The 23,124-nt window shown below is 51.4% G+C and overlaps 1 protein-coding gene across 2 annotated transcripts in view; it reads right to left on the bottom strand.

The window, feature by feature from the left end:
- Positions 1–15: 15 nt before the first annotated feature.
- The window catches only part of LOC111153001 (zinc and ring finger 1), a 98,745-nt gene continuing 75,636 nt past the window's right edge, over positions 16–23,124 (bottom strand). The window contains exons 2-5 of one of the 2 annotated variants that reach the window (XM_022511799.1): positions 13,236–13,331; positions 3,249–3,354; positions 1,533–1,624; positions 16–293 (exon numbers count right to left, since the gene is read on the bottom strand). In XM_022511799.1, the coding sequence (XP_022367507.1) occupies positions 1,567–1,624; positions 3,249–3,354; positions 13,236–13,331 (260 nt within the window). In that variant the 3' untranslated portion in view covers positions 16–293; positions 1,533–1,566. Of the gene's footprint in view, positions 294–1,532; positions 3,355–13,235; positions 13,332–23,124 lie in introns of both variants that reach the window. The other variant, XR_002640976.1, reaches the window with a different exon arrangement.

Here is a 23,124-nt window from a genome sequence, read left to right as displayed (position 1 = left end):
TTTTTTTTTTTTTTTTTTTTTTTTTTTTTTTGTAAACACTTTAGACAGACCCACAATGCCTTTCAAAGGTGTAAAAGAAAATGCCCTTTCCCTCCTGGGAGGAGGGCTGAGGGGAAAGATAGCAGTTGATTCTTCTCTCAAACTCGCTCTCATCCAATTTGGTATCCTCAGGGAGAAAGGGAGAACCATTCTCTGGAAGTCAGTGCAGAAGGGGTGCCCTGTTCCCACTGGTGTCCCCAGCTCAGCTCTGCCCGTGTCCGATGCCTCCTCTCAGGAACGGGGGCTGGCTGTCCCTGTGTGGACCGGAACACGTAAGTCGCGCTCTGGCAGCCGAGGCCGGCCGCGTGCATCCCGCTGAGGCTGGCCGGGCGTCTGTGGTTCCACTCTGGGGCCCGAAGCCAAACGTCCCGCCGGGGTTTGGACTCCCGCTCCGGCGCTGGCCCAGTCCCTCTGCCTCACTCTCACCCTTGCTTTTTCTTCTCCCCGTGTCCTCAGTTTTTGAGGGGAAGGTAAAAAGAGCAAATGTCCCTGATTTGTCTGACATCATCAGCTGTTCTGGGAGCTTACTTGGAATAAATAAAATAAACCTAATGAAAGAACAAAGGAAAACAAAAGAAACAAACAAAAACAAGAAAGACAGCGAGAGAGAGAAAAGAAAGGAGGCCCCAAAACCTTTCGATGTGAGATGAGGTGGAGTCAGGGTTTTGGTTTTCTCTAGGGGTTTTGTTTGTTTGCCAGAAAAAAGAAAGTGCCGCCTCAGAACTCACAAGGGACAGGGAGGATGGGGACAGGAGAGGGTGGTCAGCAGAGAAGCAAGGTGCCCTGGGGAAGAGATGGGGAGTCAGAGCACACAGTTAGATAGGGACCACGTGTGCACATCTGGTGGGGAAGGCTGTGCCGGCCTGCTGCAGAGATTGATCGGAAGTGGTGTGTGCGTAAGTATGGGTGAGCGTGTGAGTGTGTGTGGGAGGCAGGTGGCCTAAAGGCAGGAAGAACCAGCAGTGACATGATCACGGATGAGCACCGCAGAGGACAGCGTACCATCCTACAGGCTGTCTAGTTTAATAAGTGGGATGTCCATATGGAGACAGGGAGTGAGGTTATCCCCCTGCCCCGAAGAAGCAGAGACCCCGAGAAGCAGGACTTGCCCTCACCACTCCTCCAGCACAAGGCAGAGCAGGACACAAACCCAGCGTCTGGTCCTAGAGCTCGCCGCTGCTTCTCCCACCCGGCACGTTCCACGGGATCTTTCTGAGCCTTCTTCAGGGAGACTTGCTTTAGATGTCCAGAATACATGGGTCTTTTCCCAGCGAATCTAATTCTACTGAGCAGCTTCTCCTTCATCAGGTTAGGAGTTTGTATTTGCTAGTCTTCCTGGAGAATCATACCTGCCCCCTCACAGAACCGTTAACTGATAAGATGCTCCCTTCTTGGTGGGGTGTGTTAAGGGCACCTGAGCTCCCTACCCTCCAGGCCCCAGAGCGACTTGACCCCAGGCCCGGAGTCCAGAGCACCCCCAGCCACGGGCTCACCTTTGAGAGGAGTCCGCAAGCAAGCCCAGCAGGGTCAGTCCGCGGGATGTTCTGGACAAGATCTGTTCACTTCAAACCATGAATCTATGCAACTGAGGCAGGGAGGTGGCAAGGGGAGATACGTTACCATTGACCAGGCTGTTCCTTAGGGCGTATTCTCCAGGGGTTAGGCTTCTGAGCAGGGGTTTGCTAAATCTCACTCATGAGGACCTCAGGGGAAAACAAGTATGTCCCCAGACACCCACTTTTTGAAGCAAGAAGGGAGAACACCAAGACTGATGCCAGCTCAGCCTGAGGCATCGGCCCAGCAGGGTGGGTATAGGATTGGGTGGATCTGGGAGCTGCAGGAAACAGGGAGTGTGGCCCTGAGAGGGACCAAGGCCTCACCCGAGTGGAGCCTGGATGGGGTCGGGGTGGTGGTGGGGTAACAGCTATCAGGGAGAGGGTGAGAGTGGGACAGCCGTGCTGGCCAGTGAGCCCACCATCCCTCGGGCTTAAAGCACAAGAAGATGGGAACCAAGACCCAGTAGGCTGGCTGTTGCTCCAGCTCTAGGGTCTGGAGAGCCCCCTCCTCGGTCAAAGGGGCAGCCTTGAGGCTTTGTCCCTGGTGGGACATCTCAGGAGACATCCTCCCTCCCCACCCCTGCCAAGCTCTACATGGCTTGGTCAGTTGTGGTCAGCGGATGGCCAGAACCCTTCCTGGAGGAGAAGGGAAGGGGAGGACCAGCGCTCTGGCTCAGTCACGTTGCTGGGGACGGTCAGACAGGGCCAGACAGGAGGCTGACAGTGAAACCCTGGTCTCTAGTGTTTAGAGAAAGGACCATCTGAACCAGACAGGAAACATTGCCCCAAGAAAGCTTTCTGATTTGTAAGCCAACATCTGGGTATTTTCAAACACAGGAACCAGGTAGATAATTTGCATAATTCTCCCCTAGAGCCCAGCATTTCCATCTTCTGGTTCTGAGCTGTGCCTCCCGGGGGGCTGGAGCAATCTGTGCCAGACCCAGGCCAAGACCCCCTCCCCCGGCGCCAACCTGGAGCCTCTCATGCACCAGCCACATCTGTGTGCCAGACACCACCACCGCCTCGTGGCCAGTAGCCCCGTGAGGCGGGCTGTGAAAAAGCCCGTGTGTCAGAAGAAGTTCTGGGACTCAGGGAGCCAAGAGCAGATGGCACAGAGTGTCCTCCCGTCTTAGGAAAAGAGGTATCTTCTTTCTAGCTGGAAGCAAGAACGTGGCTCGTACCGGAGCCTGAGAATGACTCTGAGCCCTGCTAATTCTAGCAGCTTTTCGTGCCGTGGCTGCCCAAGTTGTGGCTATTCCTGCCTCTGGCCCTCAGGGGAGAAGGGACAGAGGCTGCACGCACTAGCCCTCTGTGCGGCCTCTCTGGCACAGACAACAGTTCTCGTGCTGTGGAGCGGCCCGTGGAGGAAGAAGAGGCTCAGGGAGACATGCAAAAGCAACCTCTTTCCGGGTGGGATCTTAAGTGCCTCTCGCCTGTGGGGCTCCGCAGGTCTCTCTGTCAGCCCTCACCATCCAGGCTATCACACCAGAGACCTGCTCTGCCCCTACTTAGAGCCCTTGGCAAAGAGGTTGTCCCACCACCCGAGGGGACTGAATGGCTAGTGGTGCGGGTGCCCCCCCTCCCCCAGCAGCAGGGAAGGGGCCCTCTGGGATTGCAGATGGAGCTGAGCCGGCCCTGGGGGCCCTTCCATACCTTTTGTGATAAATGCACAGGCAGGGCAGCCTGGCTATCGTGTCCCCCTGAAGCAGCTCCTCCAGGCAGATCACACACTCACCCGCGTCTTTCGTCAGCACGTCATCTGCAAAGGGGGGGGGACAGAGGAGAGCGGAAGATGGTCAGTCACTAGCAGACAGGTGGCACAAAGCGGGCACAGGTCTGGGAACTGGTTGGGACCCTTGGGCCACCTGAAGTGGGCAAGGCTGTGTGGATGACACAGGAGCCCAAGGGTTCACTGACCCGAAAGCCCTCCCTGCAGAGACAAGACATGCATACTGCACATCAGTGATCTCAAGACCAAGTGGGACCAGTCACCAAGAAAGTGGCCAGGGGACGAAGGGTGAAAAGGGCTCGGGCGGGGACAGGTATGTCGCAGAGGCCAGCTGCCTCCCTGAGGAGACCTTCCCCCAAACATACACATGGACCAGGTGCCTGGAGTTCTGGTTTGGCAAAGCACGTCGATGGAGTGCAAGGCGAGAGAGAATGGAAGAGGCGGGAGCTCTAGTGACAGCTACGGCTGGGGCTTGGGCGAGCACGTCCGCAGCAGCAGGCTGGTGCCCCCAGCTCAGAACTGGATCAACAAATGGGATCCATCCATACAGCGGAGTGTCACTCGGCCATGGGAAAGAGGCAGACACGGATGCGGGCTGCAGTGTGGATGGACGTGGAGAACATCACGCGAAGGGAAGGAAGCCAGACACAAAAAGTCCCCTATTCAGCAACTCCTTTCTATGAAATGTGCAGCACAGGCCAATCCGGACAAGACGTAGGCCCAGGGCGGGGGCAGGAGGGTGGGGGGTGACTGCTCTATGGGGCAGGGGTGTTCTTCCCCTCTTTTGGTGGTGGTCTTAAGAATGCTTACGATGAGATCTACCCTCTTGACAGATTTTTAAGAGTGCACGACAGTACTGCTAACTGCAGCCAGATCTCTAGAACTTACTCATCCGACATGACTGAAAACTCTACACCTGTTGAATAGCACCTATTTCCCCGTCCCCTTGGCCCTGGTGACCCACTATTCTACCCTCTGGCTCTGTGAGATGGACTCTAATTTCAGGTAAAAGTACAATCACGCAAGGGGTTTTCTTTGGAAAATCCTAACTAGACAGAGATGGTGGTGGTAGTAGCATTGGGAAGGTTCTAAATGGTACTATGACTTAATTTAAAAAAGAAGAAAAGGTCCCCCACAAAAAAAGGAACAGGAGGAAGCTACTGGACACCCCAGGCCCTTCGCATAGCCATGGTTGGAAAAGCCTGAGCACACAGAGGGAGGAGTGGCTGGGGCAGCAGCCCCTTATTAAATTTCTATGACATTCTGGGCACTGGCAACTCCGCGAAGAAGCCACGGCCTCAGGACTGAATCACAGTCTCACAGAGGAGGCAGACAAGAAAATGGAAATGAACAGCACACGAACTTCTAGGAAGCCTTACGATGCATAAAAGCCCAGGTAAGAAGGGATGACTGATGCCCCATCAGGGTGGGGACATTTCAGGCAAAGGGAACAGTATCTGTGCACTGGGAAGAGCGGGAAGTTTGCTAAGGCGTCTGCAGAGAGACATGGGGGCCACATGGGGTGAGACAGACACCCCCAGAACGAACTCGTGTTTTGCTGCGGTGCCTAGGCTTCAGGTGGTTCACCGGGAGCCTCTGGAGACGCATTCTGATCACCACTGGCCTCTGCTAATACTGGAGGATGGGCTCGCAGAGCTCAGAGATGGGGATCCCGCGGCAGCAGTGCAGGAGGGAAGGACTCAGGGCCTGTACTAGCCACGGGGGCAAGGAGGGAGGGATGGCATGTGCTGACCAGGGCAGCGGGGCAAGTGGCAGGTGCCTAGAAGAGGGGACCCAGGAAGAGAAGGTCAGGCATGAGAAGTGAGTTCAGAGCTGGGTGCGAGGTGCTGACCAGGTGTCTCCATTGGGACACGCTAATGGAAACCTCCAGGAGTCCACTGCAGTCTAGAGCTGGGGTTTAGAAGAGAGACGTGGGTGACGAGTGTAGATGTGGGATAGAGATTCAGCTGAAATCCAAGAAGGCAGAAGACAGAACACAAGGTTAACTCTAACATCTGAAAGGCAGGTGCAAGGGTGAGGGAAGCCAAGGTTACTCAGAAGTTCCCCAAACCACAGGAGAAATGCCAAGGAGGGGGGTGATGGATGTGGAGAAAGGCAAGCTGGAAACAGGATCAGTTCCTACTACTTGTTCTCGAGCACTGCCGATGACACACACCGAGATGGTGTGTGTTCAACTGAGCCGCAGTTTCACAAGCGAGGCAGGACATATGTGTCATCCCTGTCTTGCCAAGGAGGAAATGGAAGCCAGAGAAGTCAAACATCTTGCCTCTGCAGGGCCTGAAACCCTTCACTTGGTGCCCCCCACTGATTGCTCTGGTGGGAAGGGAAACATCTGGGGCCCAGAAAATGAGGATTCTTCAAGGCCTAGAGAGCTAAAGTGCCTTGAAGCTCCCTACCAGGAACCCTGATGAAAAAGCCCAAGTTAGGAACAGTTCAGTACTGACATCCCTGGGCATATGAGCTGTGGGAAAAGTCACTCTCAGCTGCCCAGCCACGACGACCTGGGATTGTCCCCTGCCAACATCAGGCTAACCCATAGCCCACCTGAACAGAAAAAGCAGGTGGCGCATCTTCGGTCTGCCAGTGGTCACCTCAGACTCCCAGTGTGGCAAGCAGTGGATCAGCAAAAGGGCATGATCCCATGTCCTATGGCACCAGATGCCCTCCTTACTGAGTAAGCCCAGAAAACATCTGGAGGAGCTATACTTCAATGTTGAAGGCAAGGAAGACTAAAAGCAGAATATTTTTATGTGTTTTTGAATTTACACGCACATGCATTACCTGTAGAATTAAAAACCCCAAGAAGGAAGCGTACTGGTGTTCTCATGTGGCTCTGAAACGTGTCCACGGGGAAGATGGGTTTGGTGGACGGAGCCAAGTAACTGAGCGCCTGCAGGGAAATGCAGACTCTGGATGGTGGGGATCTGGGCGTTCACAGTAAAACCCTCAAACTGTGCTCTATGTTTGACACTTTCAAAATAAAACATTGCAGGAAAAATCCCCAATAAGGATGGAAGGAAAACCGGTCTGGCTTTGAGAAGGCAGAGCTGTCTTGTAGACGTTCCTGGGCGCTGACTTCTGCTCTCCCTGCCTCAGGAGTCTCATTGGTACAGGGAGTGTGGGCCCTGGGTCCCGGTCACGCCTCCCTCTCCACTAATGGCTGAGTTCCTTTCCTTGCGGGACAGTAAGGTTACAGATCCAAGTTATCATCCCTTCCATTTCCCCCCACTGACTGGCACCCCAGCTGTGAGGCCAAGGGGTTAGGTTGGAATTCCCTGGGTTCCAAACAGCTCCTTGCCCGGCCAGGTGTGCTATCCACCTGCATGGGCTTCTGGCCAGGGTAGAGGTGACGGAGCTAGGGGGTGGGAGCCGGGAATGGAGATAAGACTTCAGATTCGCTTCTTCAACAGGACTGGACTTGACCCTCCTCTCTCTTCATACTGGCTGTCACTGAGGGAAGGGCCAGGCGTGCGTAGGAGACAGGAGGCACAAAGGCGGTTCCTTTTTCTTACCAAGGACTCAGGCTTGAGCACATGAAGGTCAGATGCATTTTCGTCCTAACAGTCAACTACCAACACATGACACTTCGCAAAGCACGGTCACAAACAGCACCGCTGTGCCTCACCAGCCAGCCTGGGGCTGTAGCGTGGGTGGGAATGAACTGGAGGCTGGCCCACCCAGCTGGCACGCGGCGGGGAGCCCATCTCACCGTGGCCTGGAGTGGCAAGGATAGGGAGGAGTTGGGGGCTGGGAACCTGACAGTGTGGGGAGGCCAGCGGTGTCCACACCCAGTGTTGTGCCCAGGGAGTGGCATTCTTCCTGGAGCGGAAAACAGGAGGTACACAGATCCGGCCACAGGCCTGAGTGGGCTGAGTAAAACTTCCTGTCCCAGTCCCTGGAGCTCTGGAGCCGGCAGCCCCCAGATGTCCCTGGGAGCTCAGCAGGGGGGTGGAAGTGGCTGAAACTGACGCCTGGCTATCAACAGGTTCCTATGTGATTTCCACATCCTTTCTGCAGGAGGCTGCTGCCCACTGTTGGGAACCTCCAGGCCCAAAGCCGAGGACCCTGGGCCTGGCACAGATTGAGGCCACCTGATAGACAGACGCACGTGTCCCTTGGTATCCCTAGGTAAGACTGGTTGTTAAGAACCCAGAAATGAAGCTCTGCCTTTGCTTTTGTTTTACTGGCTCTTAACCACTGCCCCCACCCACCCCTGCCCTGCCCAAGCTTCCTGATGCCCTGTGCAAAGCCCATGTCACTGCCCAAGGGGGGTCTTCGAAGTGTTTGGTCTGGCTGGGGGTGGTGCTCAATGATGCCAATGCCTGTCCCTCCAACTACACCAGGGAGCCAAACCAGAGGCAAAGCTCTCCGGTGCCACAGCAGGGGGAGAGGGGATGCCTGGGCAGCGGCTGGGGTAGGGCAGGGTGGGAAGTGACTGCTTAGTTCTGCTCTCTCCCTGAGATACAGGGGGAGCACTCTTGAGAGCTGCTGTTTATCAAAGAAAGATCTAGGACAAGGAGAGAAAGGAGGCTTCACTTCTTTGGGGTCATCTGTATGGCAGGACTTCACAGAAACAGCTCAGTGAATGCTAAAGACCCTTTGCACAGGTGGGGAGGGGGTGTCTCTGAATCAGCCCATGTAGCTGGTAAGTGGCCATGGCTTCCAAGACAAGTTCCTTCTACTTGGTGACCTTACCTCCTCTCCTGGTCTCCAAGAGACCAGGCAACAGGGTCTCTTCCCTTGAGGCTGGAAAGCACCAGCCATCTCAGTTTCAGCTGTTTCTCTCCTTGTGGATTTGTGCATGCGGGGCCCAAGAAGGGGGGAGAAGCCTAGGTGCAGGGAGCAGCACTGCCACCCGCCCCCCCGCCCCCCCCCAGAGCCACTGTGAGGCTGCGCTGCCCTGTGGAGAGCCCCGGCCCCCACACTCCCCAGGGGACGTCCAGAGCTGCTGGCGTCATGGGTCGGGGGACGGGGAGGCTGAAGCTGGTACAGCTCAGAGTCAGCCGCTGAGGGCAGGACCATACATAATGCGTTTCCCCTGGTGCTGGGAAGGAAGGTAGGAGCCAGAAGGAGAACCCCTGTAGCCTCCCCAGCAAATACAGAGCTGCCGGCCCCGTCTCCTGCGGGTTAGGGAGGGGTGGTGCCATCAATGCCTGGTGTTGCCAGTTCCCTTCTTGGGAAAACTCCAGGAAAAGGGAAACCTAGAGCAGAGAGATCCCCTACCAGTGGTGGCATCCCCACCCAAACACCCCAGACTGTTCCAATAATGGAAGCCCAGCGAGAGTCAGCCAATAAAGCACAGGCCTGGAGGGCTTCCTCTTCAATGGGGCTCCCCACGGTGACCCCACTCCATCCCTTCTCTTGCAGCCACCTGATTCTTGTGTCCCCACTGTGGCAAGCCCCTGTGTGTCTCCAGCCCGCTGACTCCTCACTCACCCAGCAGCCCACTGGTCAGCAGTGCTGGAGCTCCCTCCGGCCCTCCCTCCTGGAGGAGGGGACACCTCCGAGTTTGGCACTGCCACAGGTCTAACAATAGCCCCTGGCAAGGCCCCACTAGGCTGGGCACACTCCTCGGCCAGCCAGGACCTGGTTCCTCCAGGCCTAAGAAAAGACACTTCCATCCCAACCATAGGGTCTCAGCAGGGACGCAGGCCAAGTAAGCACCATTTACACACGTCTGCTGGCTTGGGGAAAACTAGCAGGAGGTATTCCTGCTTTTAGGGGAGTCAGATTCTCGCTCCTTTAAAGAAACTTTGCATGACACACAGCATTTTCCGAGCCCTGAAGTTGGGGGCAATGACTTTTGGCAGAGAGGAGGAGAGAGGATAGTGAGGACCTAAAACGCAGGACATGGTTTGCACTTTAGAAGAGAGCTGAGCATCTCCTAAAGCTGCTTTACCAGGCACTAAGCTTCCCTTAGTGCTGCTGGCAAAGGAACCTGAAACACCCCAGAATCTACCAGAGCCACAGACCCCTGGCTGGTCTTGGAATCAGGGTCTCCTAAACTTTCCATGAACAGCTGGCGATCTATTGTGCCCGCCCCGTCACGGTATTCGGACTCTCTTCTGTTCACAACAAAATCAGGTCCCGAAGCCCATCTCAAGGCTCATTCTGTCAGCTGAGCAATGTGAAGGTCGAAACTGGGATGCATATTCTTGAAGGCGAGGTCTCAGCTCTCAGGACTACAAACAGATGTTGGAACAGGAGAGAAATCAGAGGCCCATTAAAGCTCACCACATTTACCCACAGAAGTGGGACGGAGTAACTCCCGCCTCATCTCCTAGGGGTACTGAGTTCACAGCGGCCCCTGGGTGAGGAGGAGGAGGGATGGCAAGCTCATTGCTCCGGGGTCTTGCATGCTCTCTGCACCCTCTCTGTTGCGCAGGCAACTCAAAAGCCTTCCGAGCCAGGTGCTTGCCCTGGGAGCAGCCGTTCCTGCTCTTCACACTTCTCTTGGGCCCTGGGTGGACCAGTTAAACTAGTCTTGCCTTTCCTAAGCTGTTGTGTTTTTTTTTGTTTTTTGTTTTTTTTTTTAAATCTGGCAGGCCGCTACTGGAGGCTTTCCAGCCCACAGCTCAGGCCAACCCTCATAATAAGAAAAATACTACTTTCTATCTGCCTCATTTAGGAGGTTTCTACTTTTTTTCCTTTGGTGGTTAACTAAATTTCATCTTATATAACCACTGTAAATTTTCTAGAAATTTCCCCCAATTAGTGCCAGCAATTACAGAAAGTGTGTGTATGTGTGTGTCAATGAGAAATCTCCAGGGGAGTGACCAGGAGTTCTGGTGAATCTTCATAAGAAAATGGCACTTGGTGGGGCGCCTGGGTGGCTTAGTGGGTTAAAGCCTCTGCCTTCAGCTCAGGTCATGATCCCAGGGTCCTGGGATCGAGCCCCGAATCGGGCTCTCTGCTCAGGGGGAGCCTGCTTCCCCCCCACCCCCGTCTGCCTCTCTGCCTACTTGTGATCTGTCAAATAAATAAATAAAATCTACAAAAAAAAAAAAAAAAAGAAGAAAGAAAATGGCACTTTGTTCTCTATCCACTAAGAAAGGCTCATCTTGCCCACTTTCCAGAAGATTCCAGGAGATCCACGCTTTATAGATCCTTTAAGTCTTCTCACACTTCTTTTTGACAGAAAAGATAAAGTAGAAGGTAGGGAGGATGGGGTGATGAGAAATCATGGGCAAAGTATGTTATTGGCAAAACCAGAATAAACACCCAAAGGCCCAGACTTGGTTGGCCCATGGCCCCTGAAAGGCCTGTCCTACATGTGAAGTAGAACAGGCCCTAGACGAGCTCTGGAGACTTCCACTCCATACACACACTCCAGGTGGCAAACACCTTCTCTTATCTGGAAGGTTCAAATGTCTTCAGCAAACATAGAGACTGGCTCCCAGGAGCCCGGCCATTAATGCGTAGGTGTCCAGGGAGAGGCTGGCCATCATTTCTGAAGCATCTTCATGGCCTTAAGTCAAATTCCACTGATAGGACCAGATGCAACACACTGCTCCTTGCCTCTGCTGGGAAGGAATGGCTTTTGCAGAAGAGAACCTTGAATTTAAAGCCTCTAGTTCTCACACACACACACACACACACACACACACACACACACACTCTCTCTCTCTCTCTCTCACACACACACACACACACACACACACACACACACACACATCCTGAAGATGTAGCTTTCAATTACAGGAGGAGGGGAAAATGGGACCAGGATGGAAACAGCAGCACTTCTGTCTTGGGCTGGTTGGCCAACTTCCTCTTCCTCTAAGGGGACTGTGAGTGTGACTTCTGCGGGTGGCATGTGCTCAGACTGGGCTGCCAAGCAGTGAAGGGGACAGGCAGAGGGAGCCCTGCCCTGTGGCTGTGGGCACAGAGAGCTCTGGGCAGCACCAGGCACTTATAAGGCCCTCATTCCCAGCTCAGTGAATAGGGTGTGTGGGTACCTGTCACACAGGTGGCCCCAAGAGCGCTCTGTCCTCCACAGCTGCCCTTGCAAAGTTCTCCCTGATGACGTCAAGAACCCAGTCCTGTCGGACGGAGCCCACTCTGAGGCTGCTTTGTATTCTTATGACAGCAAGGCAGTGTCTACAGAGAACTCTCCCCAGCCATCCACAGGACAAAAAGCGGTCTTCATGAGGGCTCTGCACATGTGGAGAATGAGTGAACACAGTTTCTGAGGCCACGGCTGGGGAGGGCTGTGGGCAACGGGAGAAGACTCGACACCCTCCATGGTCCCAGGCAGAGACAAGGAGCGGAACCAAGTAGAGCTGGAGCATCCTTTAAGGAACGTGCACTGACGAGTCTGACAGGAAGCCCAGAGCTCACATGACAATGTTTCAGAGAATGGCAGCAGTCAGTGTCCGGGGACAGGGAGAAGGTGTCCTCAGGGTAGAACAGGGGCTTCCTGGATACCAGGAAATAGAGGGGATGGCAACGCTGGGGGTGGGGGCAGGGGCCACAACTTGCCTTGCAGCCTCTGACCCGACCAAGTACGACCGACTGAGGGTAGCTGGGACAAGAAGGTAACTAGCCTGCCCACATGCATGCAGAAATTTCAGCTAAGCAAGTAAGTAAGAGAGAAGAGAATAGTAGGGTGTGCTTTTAGGAGCAGGAGTAGATCAGATTTGTCAGATGCACTTTGTAGGAGCAATCTGGAATCATCAGGCCTCCCTAGACTAACGTGTGGAGGCAGGAGTGCATCTGGGTCTGAGGAGGCAGGAGGCCAAGGACAGCTCTGGAAGGAGAGTCTACCCGGGACACTTTCATTGTCAGGATGGGGCTCAAGTGATCCCAGGCTCACCTCCCATCCAGTCCACAGACTGAGAACTCGCAGAACCCTTCCCGAGTGCTGCTCTGACTTCAACCCCAGGGAGCAGCCCAGTGACAGGGCTGGGACACAACCCCTTCCGATCCAGCGCCTGCTCTGGTAGAAGACGGATTTCTCCGGTGAATGTGGTCTGAAGACCAGATTAAGCACGTAACAGTGGAAGACCAGAGAGCTGCTGGCAGCCCACAGCACCCAGCACTAAAGAGAGGTCAGTCCACTCTGGAAAATGACAAGAGGAAACTCACAGAGGGGTTCACATCTTTGAGGGTGACTGTCTCAATCAATGGCCGCTGTAACTTCCTGACCACTGACCATGTGCCAGGCTCTGTACTGAAGGGTTTGAGGTATAAATATCTTACTTCATTTGGACAGAAAACCCAAGAGTCAGGTTACTGACAGTCCCATTTCATGGACAGAAAACCAAGGCTCTGCCATGCTGAGCAGCTTGTGTAAGCCTGTACAGTCTGTAAGTGATGGAGGCAGACTTTGAATTCAGATTGGCTGGGTCCCAGATCTTGACCCACAGCATACTAGGCCCATGCTGATACTTCCTTCGTCCACAGAGGTAGTGTGTTTCACGGGACGGCCTGGCCCGGTGATTCTACCCCTGCTGCACTCACTGCTCAGCTCTGAGGCAGCCTCCAAGGTGGGAAGCAGTGTGGGCTTGGCGGACTGACTAGGTGGCAGGTCAGTACTTTTATTCCCTGAAGGGTGTCCGCTCGCTGAAGCTATTGTGCTATGCACACCAGCGGCACTGAAGCCTCCTCCCCCGAGGAGGGGGCGTTCTCCCCAGACCCCCAATGGCAGGTGCATAAATGGGCAAAGGCCTAACTGAGCAAACTGAGAGCCTGTCCAGGGCCGCAGGCCTGACCCCTGGGCCTTCCTTCTTGTTCTGCTCTGCTTCCTTCCCAGCTGCTGCACCAAGATCCCTTGAACAGTCAGTTCCTCAACACCACACAGGCGCTCCCGCCGGAGAATGGGGTGGCCACGCTGCCCAGAGCCACACCAACTGAAGACCCTCCCTTGGAGGGTCCCCCCACCAAATCCTTACCGTTGTAGGAGAGGCGAGGTTTGCTCAGACACATTATAAAGTGCATTTCCATCTCATCAGAAGCCACAGACTTGGAACAAATGGGGCACTTGAAACCTGCAAGAGAAGAGAACAGTATGAAACACTTCCTCCAAGCCAAGCACATCCACAACCAACACAGAGGCCCCAAGACAGCTATGGCCAGGGGGTTCAGGGCCAACGTGGAGGATTACAATCTAGATAGACCCTAGACCCGATCCCTCATTCGCTCATTCTGTTATTTTCTCACAACCTCCCAACTCCCACTGTCCCGCCAGTACTGTCCCTGCCAGGCCCCTCGGCAAATCTTATCCGAAGGCCCCGGGCTGGTTTGAGTTTTATTTTCCTTTAGACCCTTTCCCAAGGGGCTCTAGTGGGCAGCAGGGGTAAGCGGGGATGCAATCAAGGCAAACAAATCAAGAGTCTTGGGGTAACAAAGCGTTTAATAGCCCTCCTCCTCACAGCCCTCAAACCACTGGGCTGGGCACCTGTGGGAGGAAGCATGACAGCAGTCAGGTCAGCACGTGCATCCTTCACCTGCCCGCCCCCGCCCCCCGAACCAGGTAGCACTTCCGTCCCACCAGACCTCCCCGTGGCTCAGGCAGCTGTCCTCTGAGTGTGTGGAGCAGCAGGGTGACCCTCTGGAGCACTCCCAGATGCCACGCGCGCCTTGGCCGTGTGCCACTAAGGGTAACAGCTGTTGCACAAGACCCGGCGAACACAGGGTGGTGTGACCCCACCGTCCCACCACCACGGGAGTCTGGATTGCTCATACATCCGAGCAGTTCAGTCAGAACTGTACCAGTATTGGAGATTTCCGCCGAGAATCTTCTGAGCTGAACTCGAGTAAACGAACACAGTCCCTTGACTTATTTTTTTTACAAACAACTTTTTAAAGATAAACAAATTCCAATTTCCCCCATTTCATTTTTATTAAAATTATTTTCAAACGATCAATTCTGCTCCATTCTACCAAAAGGATCTAATATCACTGGAAAGTTATTACTCATTTGTCCACATCAAATTTCATACATTGAAAAAAAAAATTTCATACATTGCAGCTTCTCCCTTTTGTGACCATAATTCCTACCTGTCCCCAAGCCTGGATTTCCTAGGTTCAATATAGCACATCTAAATCTTGTTGTGAAAATCTGACTCTCCTGTTAACTTTCCAAAGCGTTCTATGCCCAGTTTCACTGGACGCTGGTAATATCTATCGGCAACACTTCCTATGAAACAGGTAAGAAGTGGAAGGCTCGTATTGACTGTTAGCTGCTCCTGGACAGAGGAGGAGGTCACACTTTTCTTCCCAGGGCCTTGCTCACTCTATATGGGAGCCCTGGACTTTGACAGCTGCAGATGTAGAGACAGGAAGCAAGCCAGCTCCTGTGTCCCCATGTAGGGCATAAGCACTTTGCTCAAAGTCTTTTCCAAAACTTCCTCTTTTCAGTGACAATGAACTATAGGACGAGACAGAAAATCCAGTGTCCAGTTAACTAAGGACAAAGTGGACCTCAGACTCCAGGGCACAATCCCTATTCCCCTGACCCCTTTCCTCAAAGATCGTGGGCATCCTGTGTCTCAGCTAAAAAGTCTTGCAAGCGCTACCAATCCAAGGATCCTGGCCAAGCTTTGAGCAAGGGCTATACTTTCTGATCTCTGGGTGGGTTATGAATCCATTAATAACAAAACCAGAAGACTGAAAAGAAACATGGTGGGCGGAGGGTCCATCCCCTGCTTTCTGGCAAAATCAGATCTCAGATGTGCCAGGCTGATTCTTTTCTAACCCAGGTCGGAAATCTACAGACCCAGGGTGACACATGTGGTGGACAGGAGAGTAAAGAACTTGAGTCTTGTACAATGAGGATGTCTTCACATCTACCCTAAGTCCCTCTGCAGCCTTGGTTCTGCCCTCATGCCTATAAACTAATATTAAGGAACATTCCACAGAATTACCAACCATTGGGAGATTGTCTCTATTTCCTCAGAGTTCTTCCACCTTTTTTTCAGGCTCAAAAGACCAAGGTTTTATGACACCTTAAATGACTACAGGACATTTCTAGTTTCAACTTGTTACACGTAAGCACCCTGTCTGCAGGCTGAGGGCTCAGAGCTGAGAGCACGTCAGGCTGGATGTGGCCTGGACCAGCTCCTCCAACACCAGGCTGCAACATAGTCGCTGGGAAGTGCTGACGTGAACTGTTACTACTGAGAGGAGGCCTTATGCCCCGCATTACTTACTTTTCTGATAACCTAGAACAGGTTCATGGTTATCACTATAATAGCATCAACCACCCCCGCGTCCCAACATGACTCCTTGAATGCAGGACAGGGAGTCGAGTTATAGCTAAGGTACTAGAAGTAGGCCACCCAACGAGAAGGTCTACAAGGCAACGTCATTGGACATTTATGTCCCAGAAAAACAAACCAAGGTGAGACTCCCAGGGTTAGGCCAGTGCCCTCACTGTAAAGAGAAAGAGGCCTTGAAGAAGACTCAGGCTCAAACACTTGAAGGGGTGGGGCTGAGGCCGGTCAGATTTCTTAGCAGGCCACTGAAAGTCCTTTCTATCTAGGAAGAACAAGCTGACTACATGTGATATTGTGACTTACAGTAAGAACTATGTATTTGGTCTTCATCCCCTTCCTGGCACAGAGTTCCTAACACCCTGGGAATTTCCTAACATAATAAGACCAGTAGTATTTGGTCTTTTGTCACTGGTTCCTGAATAGTTCCAGAGCTGTAATGTGAAAGGAACGTCTTGTTACTCATAACAAGTCCCTTTCAAAGGCACCAAAATTTAAGTTAATGAGGGGACTCTGGGAAACTTCCTTGGTAAACTAAAGATGGGGGCTAGTTGCAAGGGGAACCAACCAGCTGATTAGAGGAACTTTTGGTCGCCCCCTTCAACCCCTGGGGAGGGGAGGGGGCTAGAGATGGAGTCAGTCACCAATGGCCACTGATTCCATCAATTATGCTTGTGTAATGAAGCCTCCATAGACCCCCCCAGAGGATGGGGGTCAGACAGCTTCCAGGGCAATGAATACATGAAGATTCAGGGGGGCTGGCACCCCAGGACAGGATATGGGGGCTCCATGCCTTGTCCCTATGTCTTGTTCTCTGCATCTCTGCCATCTGGCTGTTCCTGAGTTATATCCTTTTATAATAAAATGGTCATCAAGTAAGTAAAATATTTCTCTGAGTCCTGTGAGTTGCTCTAGCAAATTAAACGCACTTGAGAAGGGGATCATGGGAACATCTCATTAAGTGCCAGTCAGGCAGAAGCAGAGGTGACAACCTGAACTTGTGACTGGTGTCTGAAGTGGGGGGCAGTCTCGGGGGATGGAGCCCTTAACCTGTGCGGTCTGTTATCTCTGGGGAGACAGGGTTGAAACTGGGTTAACTGCTCAGTGGTACCGGGAAAACACCTCAGAACAGGGTTTTAAGAAGAGATGGGTCAGGAAACATTACATCAGGAGAGGAAGCAGCGCCATGGTAGGAAGAGACCTACATTTTAGCAAAAGCAGGGTTAGTGAGACTTTCCTCTGGAATGGGGGGCAGGGTTAAGGATGAATAAAGAACTCACAGACTATTACGTGAGTGGGAAATGACAAGATGACTTGGGTTTTCCAGCTTCGAGATGTGGCTAAGTAATCTCCACTCCCCGGACCTCCGTGTTCTCATCGGAAAGAAAGAGGACTTGGCCTCTCTCTTGCAAGGATCGGATGAGGTAAGAAACCTGCGAGTACCCAAGGAAGCAGCTAATCAAATGTATCATCCGGCCCGGCAGCACGGAATGAGGAAGGAGGAAGAAGAGGGCTGGGGAAGGGTTTGGGGGGCCAGGAGACGGGGGTTGGGGGTGGCGGAGCAGCAGGGCACAGAGGCCATAGGTCACGCAGAGTGGGCCTGCAGAGCAGGTAGGGAGGAGTGGCCACCTCTGCTTGTCCCACTGGCTCCCTCTGCACTTCTGGAGCATCGCGCATGGCACTTTCCTAAACCCCATGTGGAACAAGGCTCCCTGCTCAGCCTGTGGCTCCCGCTCTTGCACCGGGTGACGACAGCAGCTCGAGTGCACTGAGTGGTCCCTGTGAGCAGCCGCTGGGCTGTGTGTGTCTCCTCACTTATGGGTTACGGAGGGGGTACTGCTGTGAGCTCGACCTCGCAGAGCCAGCACACAGTGCCCAGGAAGCCTCACCACCTGGCGTGTGCCCCGCTTGCCGAGCTGGGCGACCCGAGGGCTGATGTAAGGAGGATGGCGTTCTATGACAAAAGGAACATGAATGCCACACAGAGGCTGGGTATTACTAAATAATAACTTCAAATCCTCCACACTGTCCCAGCAGTTTCTTCTGAAGTACGTGGGCCTGGATAATCCCATACATGGAAGCAATCGGTCATTTTTTTCCTCCTGGGCATTGCTCACATGGAGAGACAGAGCTTTGCTCTTTACTTGGCGCTGAGCCTGTAACACTGGGGGGTTAAAAGGCCGAGTTTGCAAATCACCTTTGAAACGGAAAATAAAAGACAAGAGGTAAGGGGGAATAACTGATGTCCCCACCTTCTTTCCTGAAAGGTCATCCCATGATTCAGACGGGTGCTACCACTCTATTGCCCAACCTTTTCGTGTAAATGTCCAGTCACAATTTAGCATCAACAGCGCTATGGAATGATACATACTGCGATCCTTATGAGCTATCGGGAAGTTAAAGTATCTAGGAAATTTTGATACCATTTTGGAAAAAAGTTTGAGCCAAATTGAAATCAGCCCATGGACAAAGACAAAGGCTCACAGAGTCGCTCAACTGATGAGATTGAGTCAAATTTCAGGAGAGCCCTTCATCAGCACTCAAGAAGTGTGTGCACGGGATGCTTTCTTTTCCTTCATGAGAAAGCTACAGTAGAGCCTTTGGGACAGGCGCTCCCTGCCTGCCCCTGAGACCTGACTGCCCACTGGTACCCCAGGAGCTGGGAGGCAGGCAGCACGCGCACCCAGCCACTCTCCCTCTCCCGATCTTATTTTCTGTCAGAAGCAGCGCCCTGCACATGTTGGGTCTTTAATTTGAACAGAGAGTGAAGGGCCGGCTTCACTCACTGCCCCCAGCTTGCTGGCCAAGTCTGACCGTGGTTCCCCTAAATCGTCATCTGCTCCCACCAGACTGTAGCAGAGGCACAGAAGTTACACAGTTCCTAGCCCTTCTCTGCCAACCTCTCAAAAGGAGGAAGGGACGAATGACAGGGCACCAAGGGGAATTTGTCTGTAACCTGCCGATTCTGCCCAGGATGGGCTCTGCCAAGCAGATGCTGCCACAGGATTCCTCTACCCCAGTTGAGAGGAGCCCGTCTGATGGGGACCTCACTTCTGCTCTTTCTCGTCATCAGAGCCGCTCAAAATTATACAGCCAGAACAGCCCACGAGTGTGTGATCAGCCAGAGCCCAGCTGCTTCCTGTCTCTCAACAGCAGATTGCGCAAACGGGGGAATCCTCAGCTGGGCTACAAACCAGAGCGCCTGGGAGAAGACAAACCTCCACTCGGCACCCAGTGCAGGGCCTGGACCCCTGTCGCCGCAAGGGCAGCGTAAGCCCCCTGCTAGATGAACCCGCAGAGACCCCGGGACGCACACACAGTCATATATGGTCAGCCTCTGCCTGCACCCGGGTCCTTCCAGGACTGACGAGGCAACTGAGGAGGGACAGGAGCAATTGGCTCAGGTCACCACCCTCTCAGTCCTCCACAACATCCATCCTGTGATGTAAATCAGTTTTTCTCAGTTCCCAAAACTGCAACCTTCTCCTTTAAGACCTGATTTCTCGGGCGGGACGTGTGCTCCGCATGTTGCCCCAGTTCCCTCCCTGACCCTCCCTCCTAGGCTGATGCGCTATTTTAACGCTGCCCCAGTTCTGCCTGTCTCTGGGATCACCTAAAGGGAGAAGAATCTGAAGAAGCAACCAGGGAAAAGGAAGCCAGGCCGTCCAGGCGGGCCTTCTGTCTCGGAGAAGGGGGGGCTGATGTACATTCCCCTAACCCCACCCTCAACACCTTGTCCCCACGGTTCAGTTCCTAGTTTCCAGCCTGGATCTTTCTTCTCACATCCTGTGGGGCTTGTCTGTGAAATGGGACTTGACCAAATGATTTGCTAAAATGGGATTTAAAAAAAAGATTTTATTTATTTATTTGAGAGAGAGAGAGAGAGACAGAGACAGAAAAAGAACATGCACAAGTAGGGGGAACACCAGAGGGCGCGGGAAAAGTAGACTCCCCTGCGCAGGGCGGGGAGCCCAATAACTCGGGGCTCTACCCCAGGACCCTGGGATCATGACCTGAGCTGAAGGCAGATGCTTAACTGACTAAGGCACCCGGGTGCCCCTGTAAAATGGGATTACAGGAAAAAGATCAAGGGGTAACATGGATGACTCTCTTTGACATTTCTAACTGCCGAAGAGACATGTCCCCAAGAGTAGAGGCTGCAGATATCACATTCTTCACACATACTTTCCCATACAACCTCTGAGACCTAACTGGACACCAAGGCACAATTTATGAGCTGGTAAGGCATGCCTGCCTGAAGAACATTCTGGACTAGGAAAAGGCCCAGCAGTTCTGACTTGCTTCTTTTAACAACACCTCTCTTCCGGACTTGCCTTCCGCAGTTCCATTCCAGGGACTGAGGCTTACCTGTTGCCTCAGGAGCCAAGAGAATTCTCGTAAGTGGCTATTAGAGGACACAGCCACACTGACACCTAGAACCAGTTTAATGTGTGTGTGTGTGTGTGCATGTGTGTGCATTTTAACATGTCTGCTGTGATGGTTAACGCTATGTGTCAACTTGGCTGCGTCATGGGGTGCCCAAATATCTGCTTAAACATTATTTCGAGGTGTGTTTGTGAGGATGTTCCTGGATGAAGTCAACATTTGAGTTGGTAGACTCAATAAAGCTGACTGCCTACCCCCAGGTTGGTGGGCATCATCCAATCCACTGGAAATGCTGAACAGAATAAAAGACGGAGAAAAGGAGGCTCTGAGCTGTCTGCCTGGCTGATCTGGGACACTGGTCTTCTGTCGTCAGACCAGGATGTACAGTATTGGTTCTCCTGGTTCTCTGGCCTTCAGACTCAAACTGGAACTAACTCCAGAAAGCATTCCTGGATCTTGAGCTTGCAGAGGACAGATCATGGAATTTCTTAGTTTCCATAACTGCATGAGCCAATTCCTTATAATAAATCACTTTCTCTCTCTTTCCCTTTCTCCTTCCCCCCACCATTGGCTCTGCTTCTCTGGAGAACCCCAATGCATCTATATACTCAATTGCCAAACAGTAAAATTTAAAATACTGGCAACAGTGTAGAGAACTAGAACTCTCAGGGATTACTGGCAGGAGCCGCTTTGGGAAGCAGTCTGGGAGTTCTTTATACAACAAAACATATACGTGGCCTGACCTAAACACTCCTCATTTACATAATTACCCAAAACAAATGAAGACCTATGTCTACAAATAGATATTTGTAAGAATTTGCATCACAGCTTTATTCATGACAAGCAAAAACTGGAAATAACTCAACTGTCCATCAACGAATGGGTATACAAACTGTGGCTTGATGGAATACAATGGAACACCACTTGGCTATACAAAGCAAGGACTACTGATACATGCAACCACATGGACAGATATGAAACATATGCTGAGGAAGGACACAAAAGAGCACATATTATGATTCCAGATGTATGAAGTTTTACAACAGGGAAAATTCTGTAGTGGAAAAAATCAGAACACTGCCCATCTCTAGAAGGTAGCAGTTTGGGCAGAAATGAACTGAAAAGGGGATGAGAGCCCTTTTGGGGGTGATGAAATGGTCCAGATCATGAAGAGCGTTTGGGTTACACATATGCATGTGTAAAAATTCAATGAATTCAAATTTCAATGAATGGACAGTTAAGATTTGAAATTTCACTGTTTTGTATTTTACCTCAACCAGAAAAAAATTAAGCAAATATTGAACTGTAGTTAATGATACACATGCTGAAGCATTTTAAAGCAACATGTACTGATGTGCATTGAAATGAAATGCATCAAAAAATGATGCCTAAGTTAAATTTCTTTCCATTTTCCTGTACATTTGAAATTTTCATCATAAATCACCAAAAAAGTAGCAAGCAGTGAGGGTGTGTGTGTGTGCGCGCGCGCGTGCATGCATGCACTAATTTAGCTACAGTGGTCAAGGAAGCCCCTCCGAAGGGGAGACAGGTGCCAGAGAACTTGGGTGTGTTAGGACAGTGATAATCAATTTCACAAGCACAGTAAGTACCAGGAGTGGCAGGTGACAGTGGGGACATGCTCTCTTATAAATTTCAATCATAAATTGCAGGATCTTATGGTTTCAGGTCTTATACTAATGCCTTTAATCCATTCTGAGTTGATTTTTGTGTATGGTGTAAGGGATCCAGTTTCATTCTTTTGCATGTGGATAACCAATTTTCCTAACACCACTGAACAGACTATCCTTTCCCCATCGTGTATTCTCCGTGCTTTGTAAAAAATTAATTGACCATATATGCATGGGTTTATTTTTGGCCTCTATTCTGTTCCATTGGTCTATGTATCTGTTTTTATGTCAATACCATATTGTTTTGATTACAATAGCTTAGCAACATAGTTTGAAATCAGGAAGTGTGATGCCTCTAGCTTTATTCTTCTTTCTCAAGATTGCTTTGGCTATTCAGGATCTTTTGTGGCTTCATACACATTTTAGGATTGTTTTTCCTATTTTTTGTGAAAAATCCTACTGGAATTTTGATATGGATTGCACTGAATGTGAAGATCCCATTTTAACAACATACATTCTTTTTTTTTTTTTTTTAAGATTTTATTTATTTATTTGCCAGACAGAGATCACAAGTAGGCAGAGAGGCAGGCAGAGAGAGAGAGGAAGGGAAGCAGGCTCCCTGCCGAGCAGAGAGCCCGATGTAGGGCTCGATCCCAGGACCCTTCAACCATGACCTGAGCCGAAGGCAGAGGCTTAACCCACTGAGCCACCCAGGCGCCCCAACAACATACATTCTTTCAATCGATGAACACGGAGTATCTTTTTATTTGTCTTCTTCAGTTTGTTTTGTCAGTGTCTTAGAGCTTTTGGTGTACAAATCTTTTACCTCCTTGGTTAAATTTATTCCCAAGTACTTGTTCTTGATGCCATTGTAAATGGAATAGTTTTCTTAATTTCATTTTTGGATATGTCACTGACTACTGCATTTGTTTATTAGGTAAAACAATTTTTTGGTGGAGGCTTTAGGGTTTTCTATACAATTTTACATCATCTGATACTTTACTTTTTCCTTTCCAATTTGGATGACTTTCATTTCTTTTTCTTGCCTAATTGCTCTGGCTAAGACTTCTAATACTATGCTGAATAAAAGCCTACCTGAGTATAGGATCGTTAAGTTGCTTTCCTTTTTATCCTCAATGGTCTACAGATAAAAATTCTATCATATTCTGGCTTTTTCGTGTTGCAAATAGAAAATTTGAACCACCAGTGTGGTTCTTTTCCCCTTGTAAATAATATGTTCCTTGGGACGGTAAGCTTAAGAGATTTTTCCTTTCATCCTTAGGGTTCAGATATTTTACGAGGATATGCTTAGATGTGTCTTAGTTATTCCCCTCGTGGTAAGGTATGAGGGCTGTCCACCAAGCATTTCTAGTGTTCCTCCTTCTAGCTATATATTACAGTAGGATTGCACTTGCCTACCCACTTCAAAGTTAAAGGTGAGGCTGTGATTTGCTATGGCTAGGGAAATGTGAGTAGGCGTAATCTATGCACTGCCAAGCAGACTTTAAACACTAGCTCATGATTTACCACAGCCCTGCACTGCAGCCCACCAC

Source organism: Enhydra lutris, unplaced genomic scaffold (assembly GCF_002288905.1).
Source record: "Enhydra lutris kenyoni isolate GAN:26980312 unplaced genomic scaffold, ASM228890v2 scaffoldscaffold30, whole genome shotgun sequence".
Classification (NCBI taxonomy): domain Eukaryota; kingdom Metazoa; phylum Chordata; class Mammalia; order Carnivora; family Mustelidae; genus Enhydra; species Enhydra lutris.
Note: the sequence above shows the minus strand (reverse complement) of the source record. Positions and strands in the feature narration are given on the sequence as shown.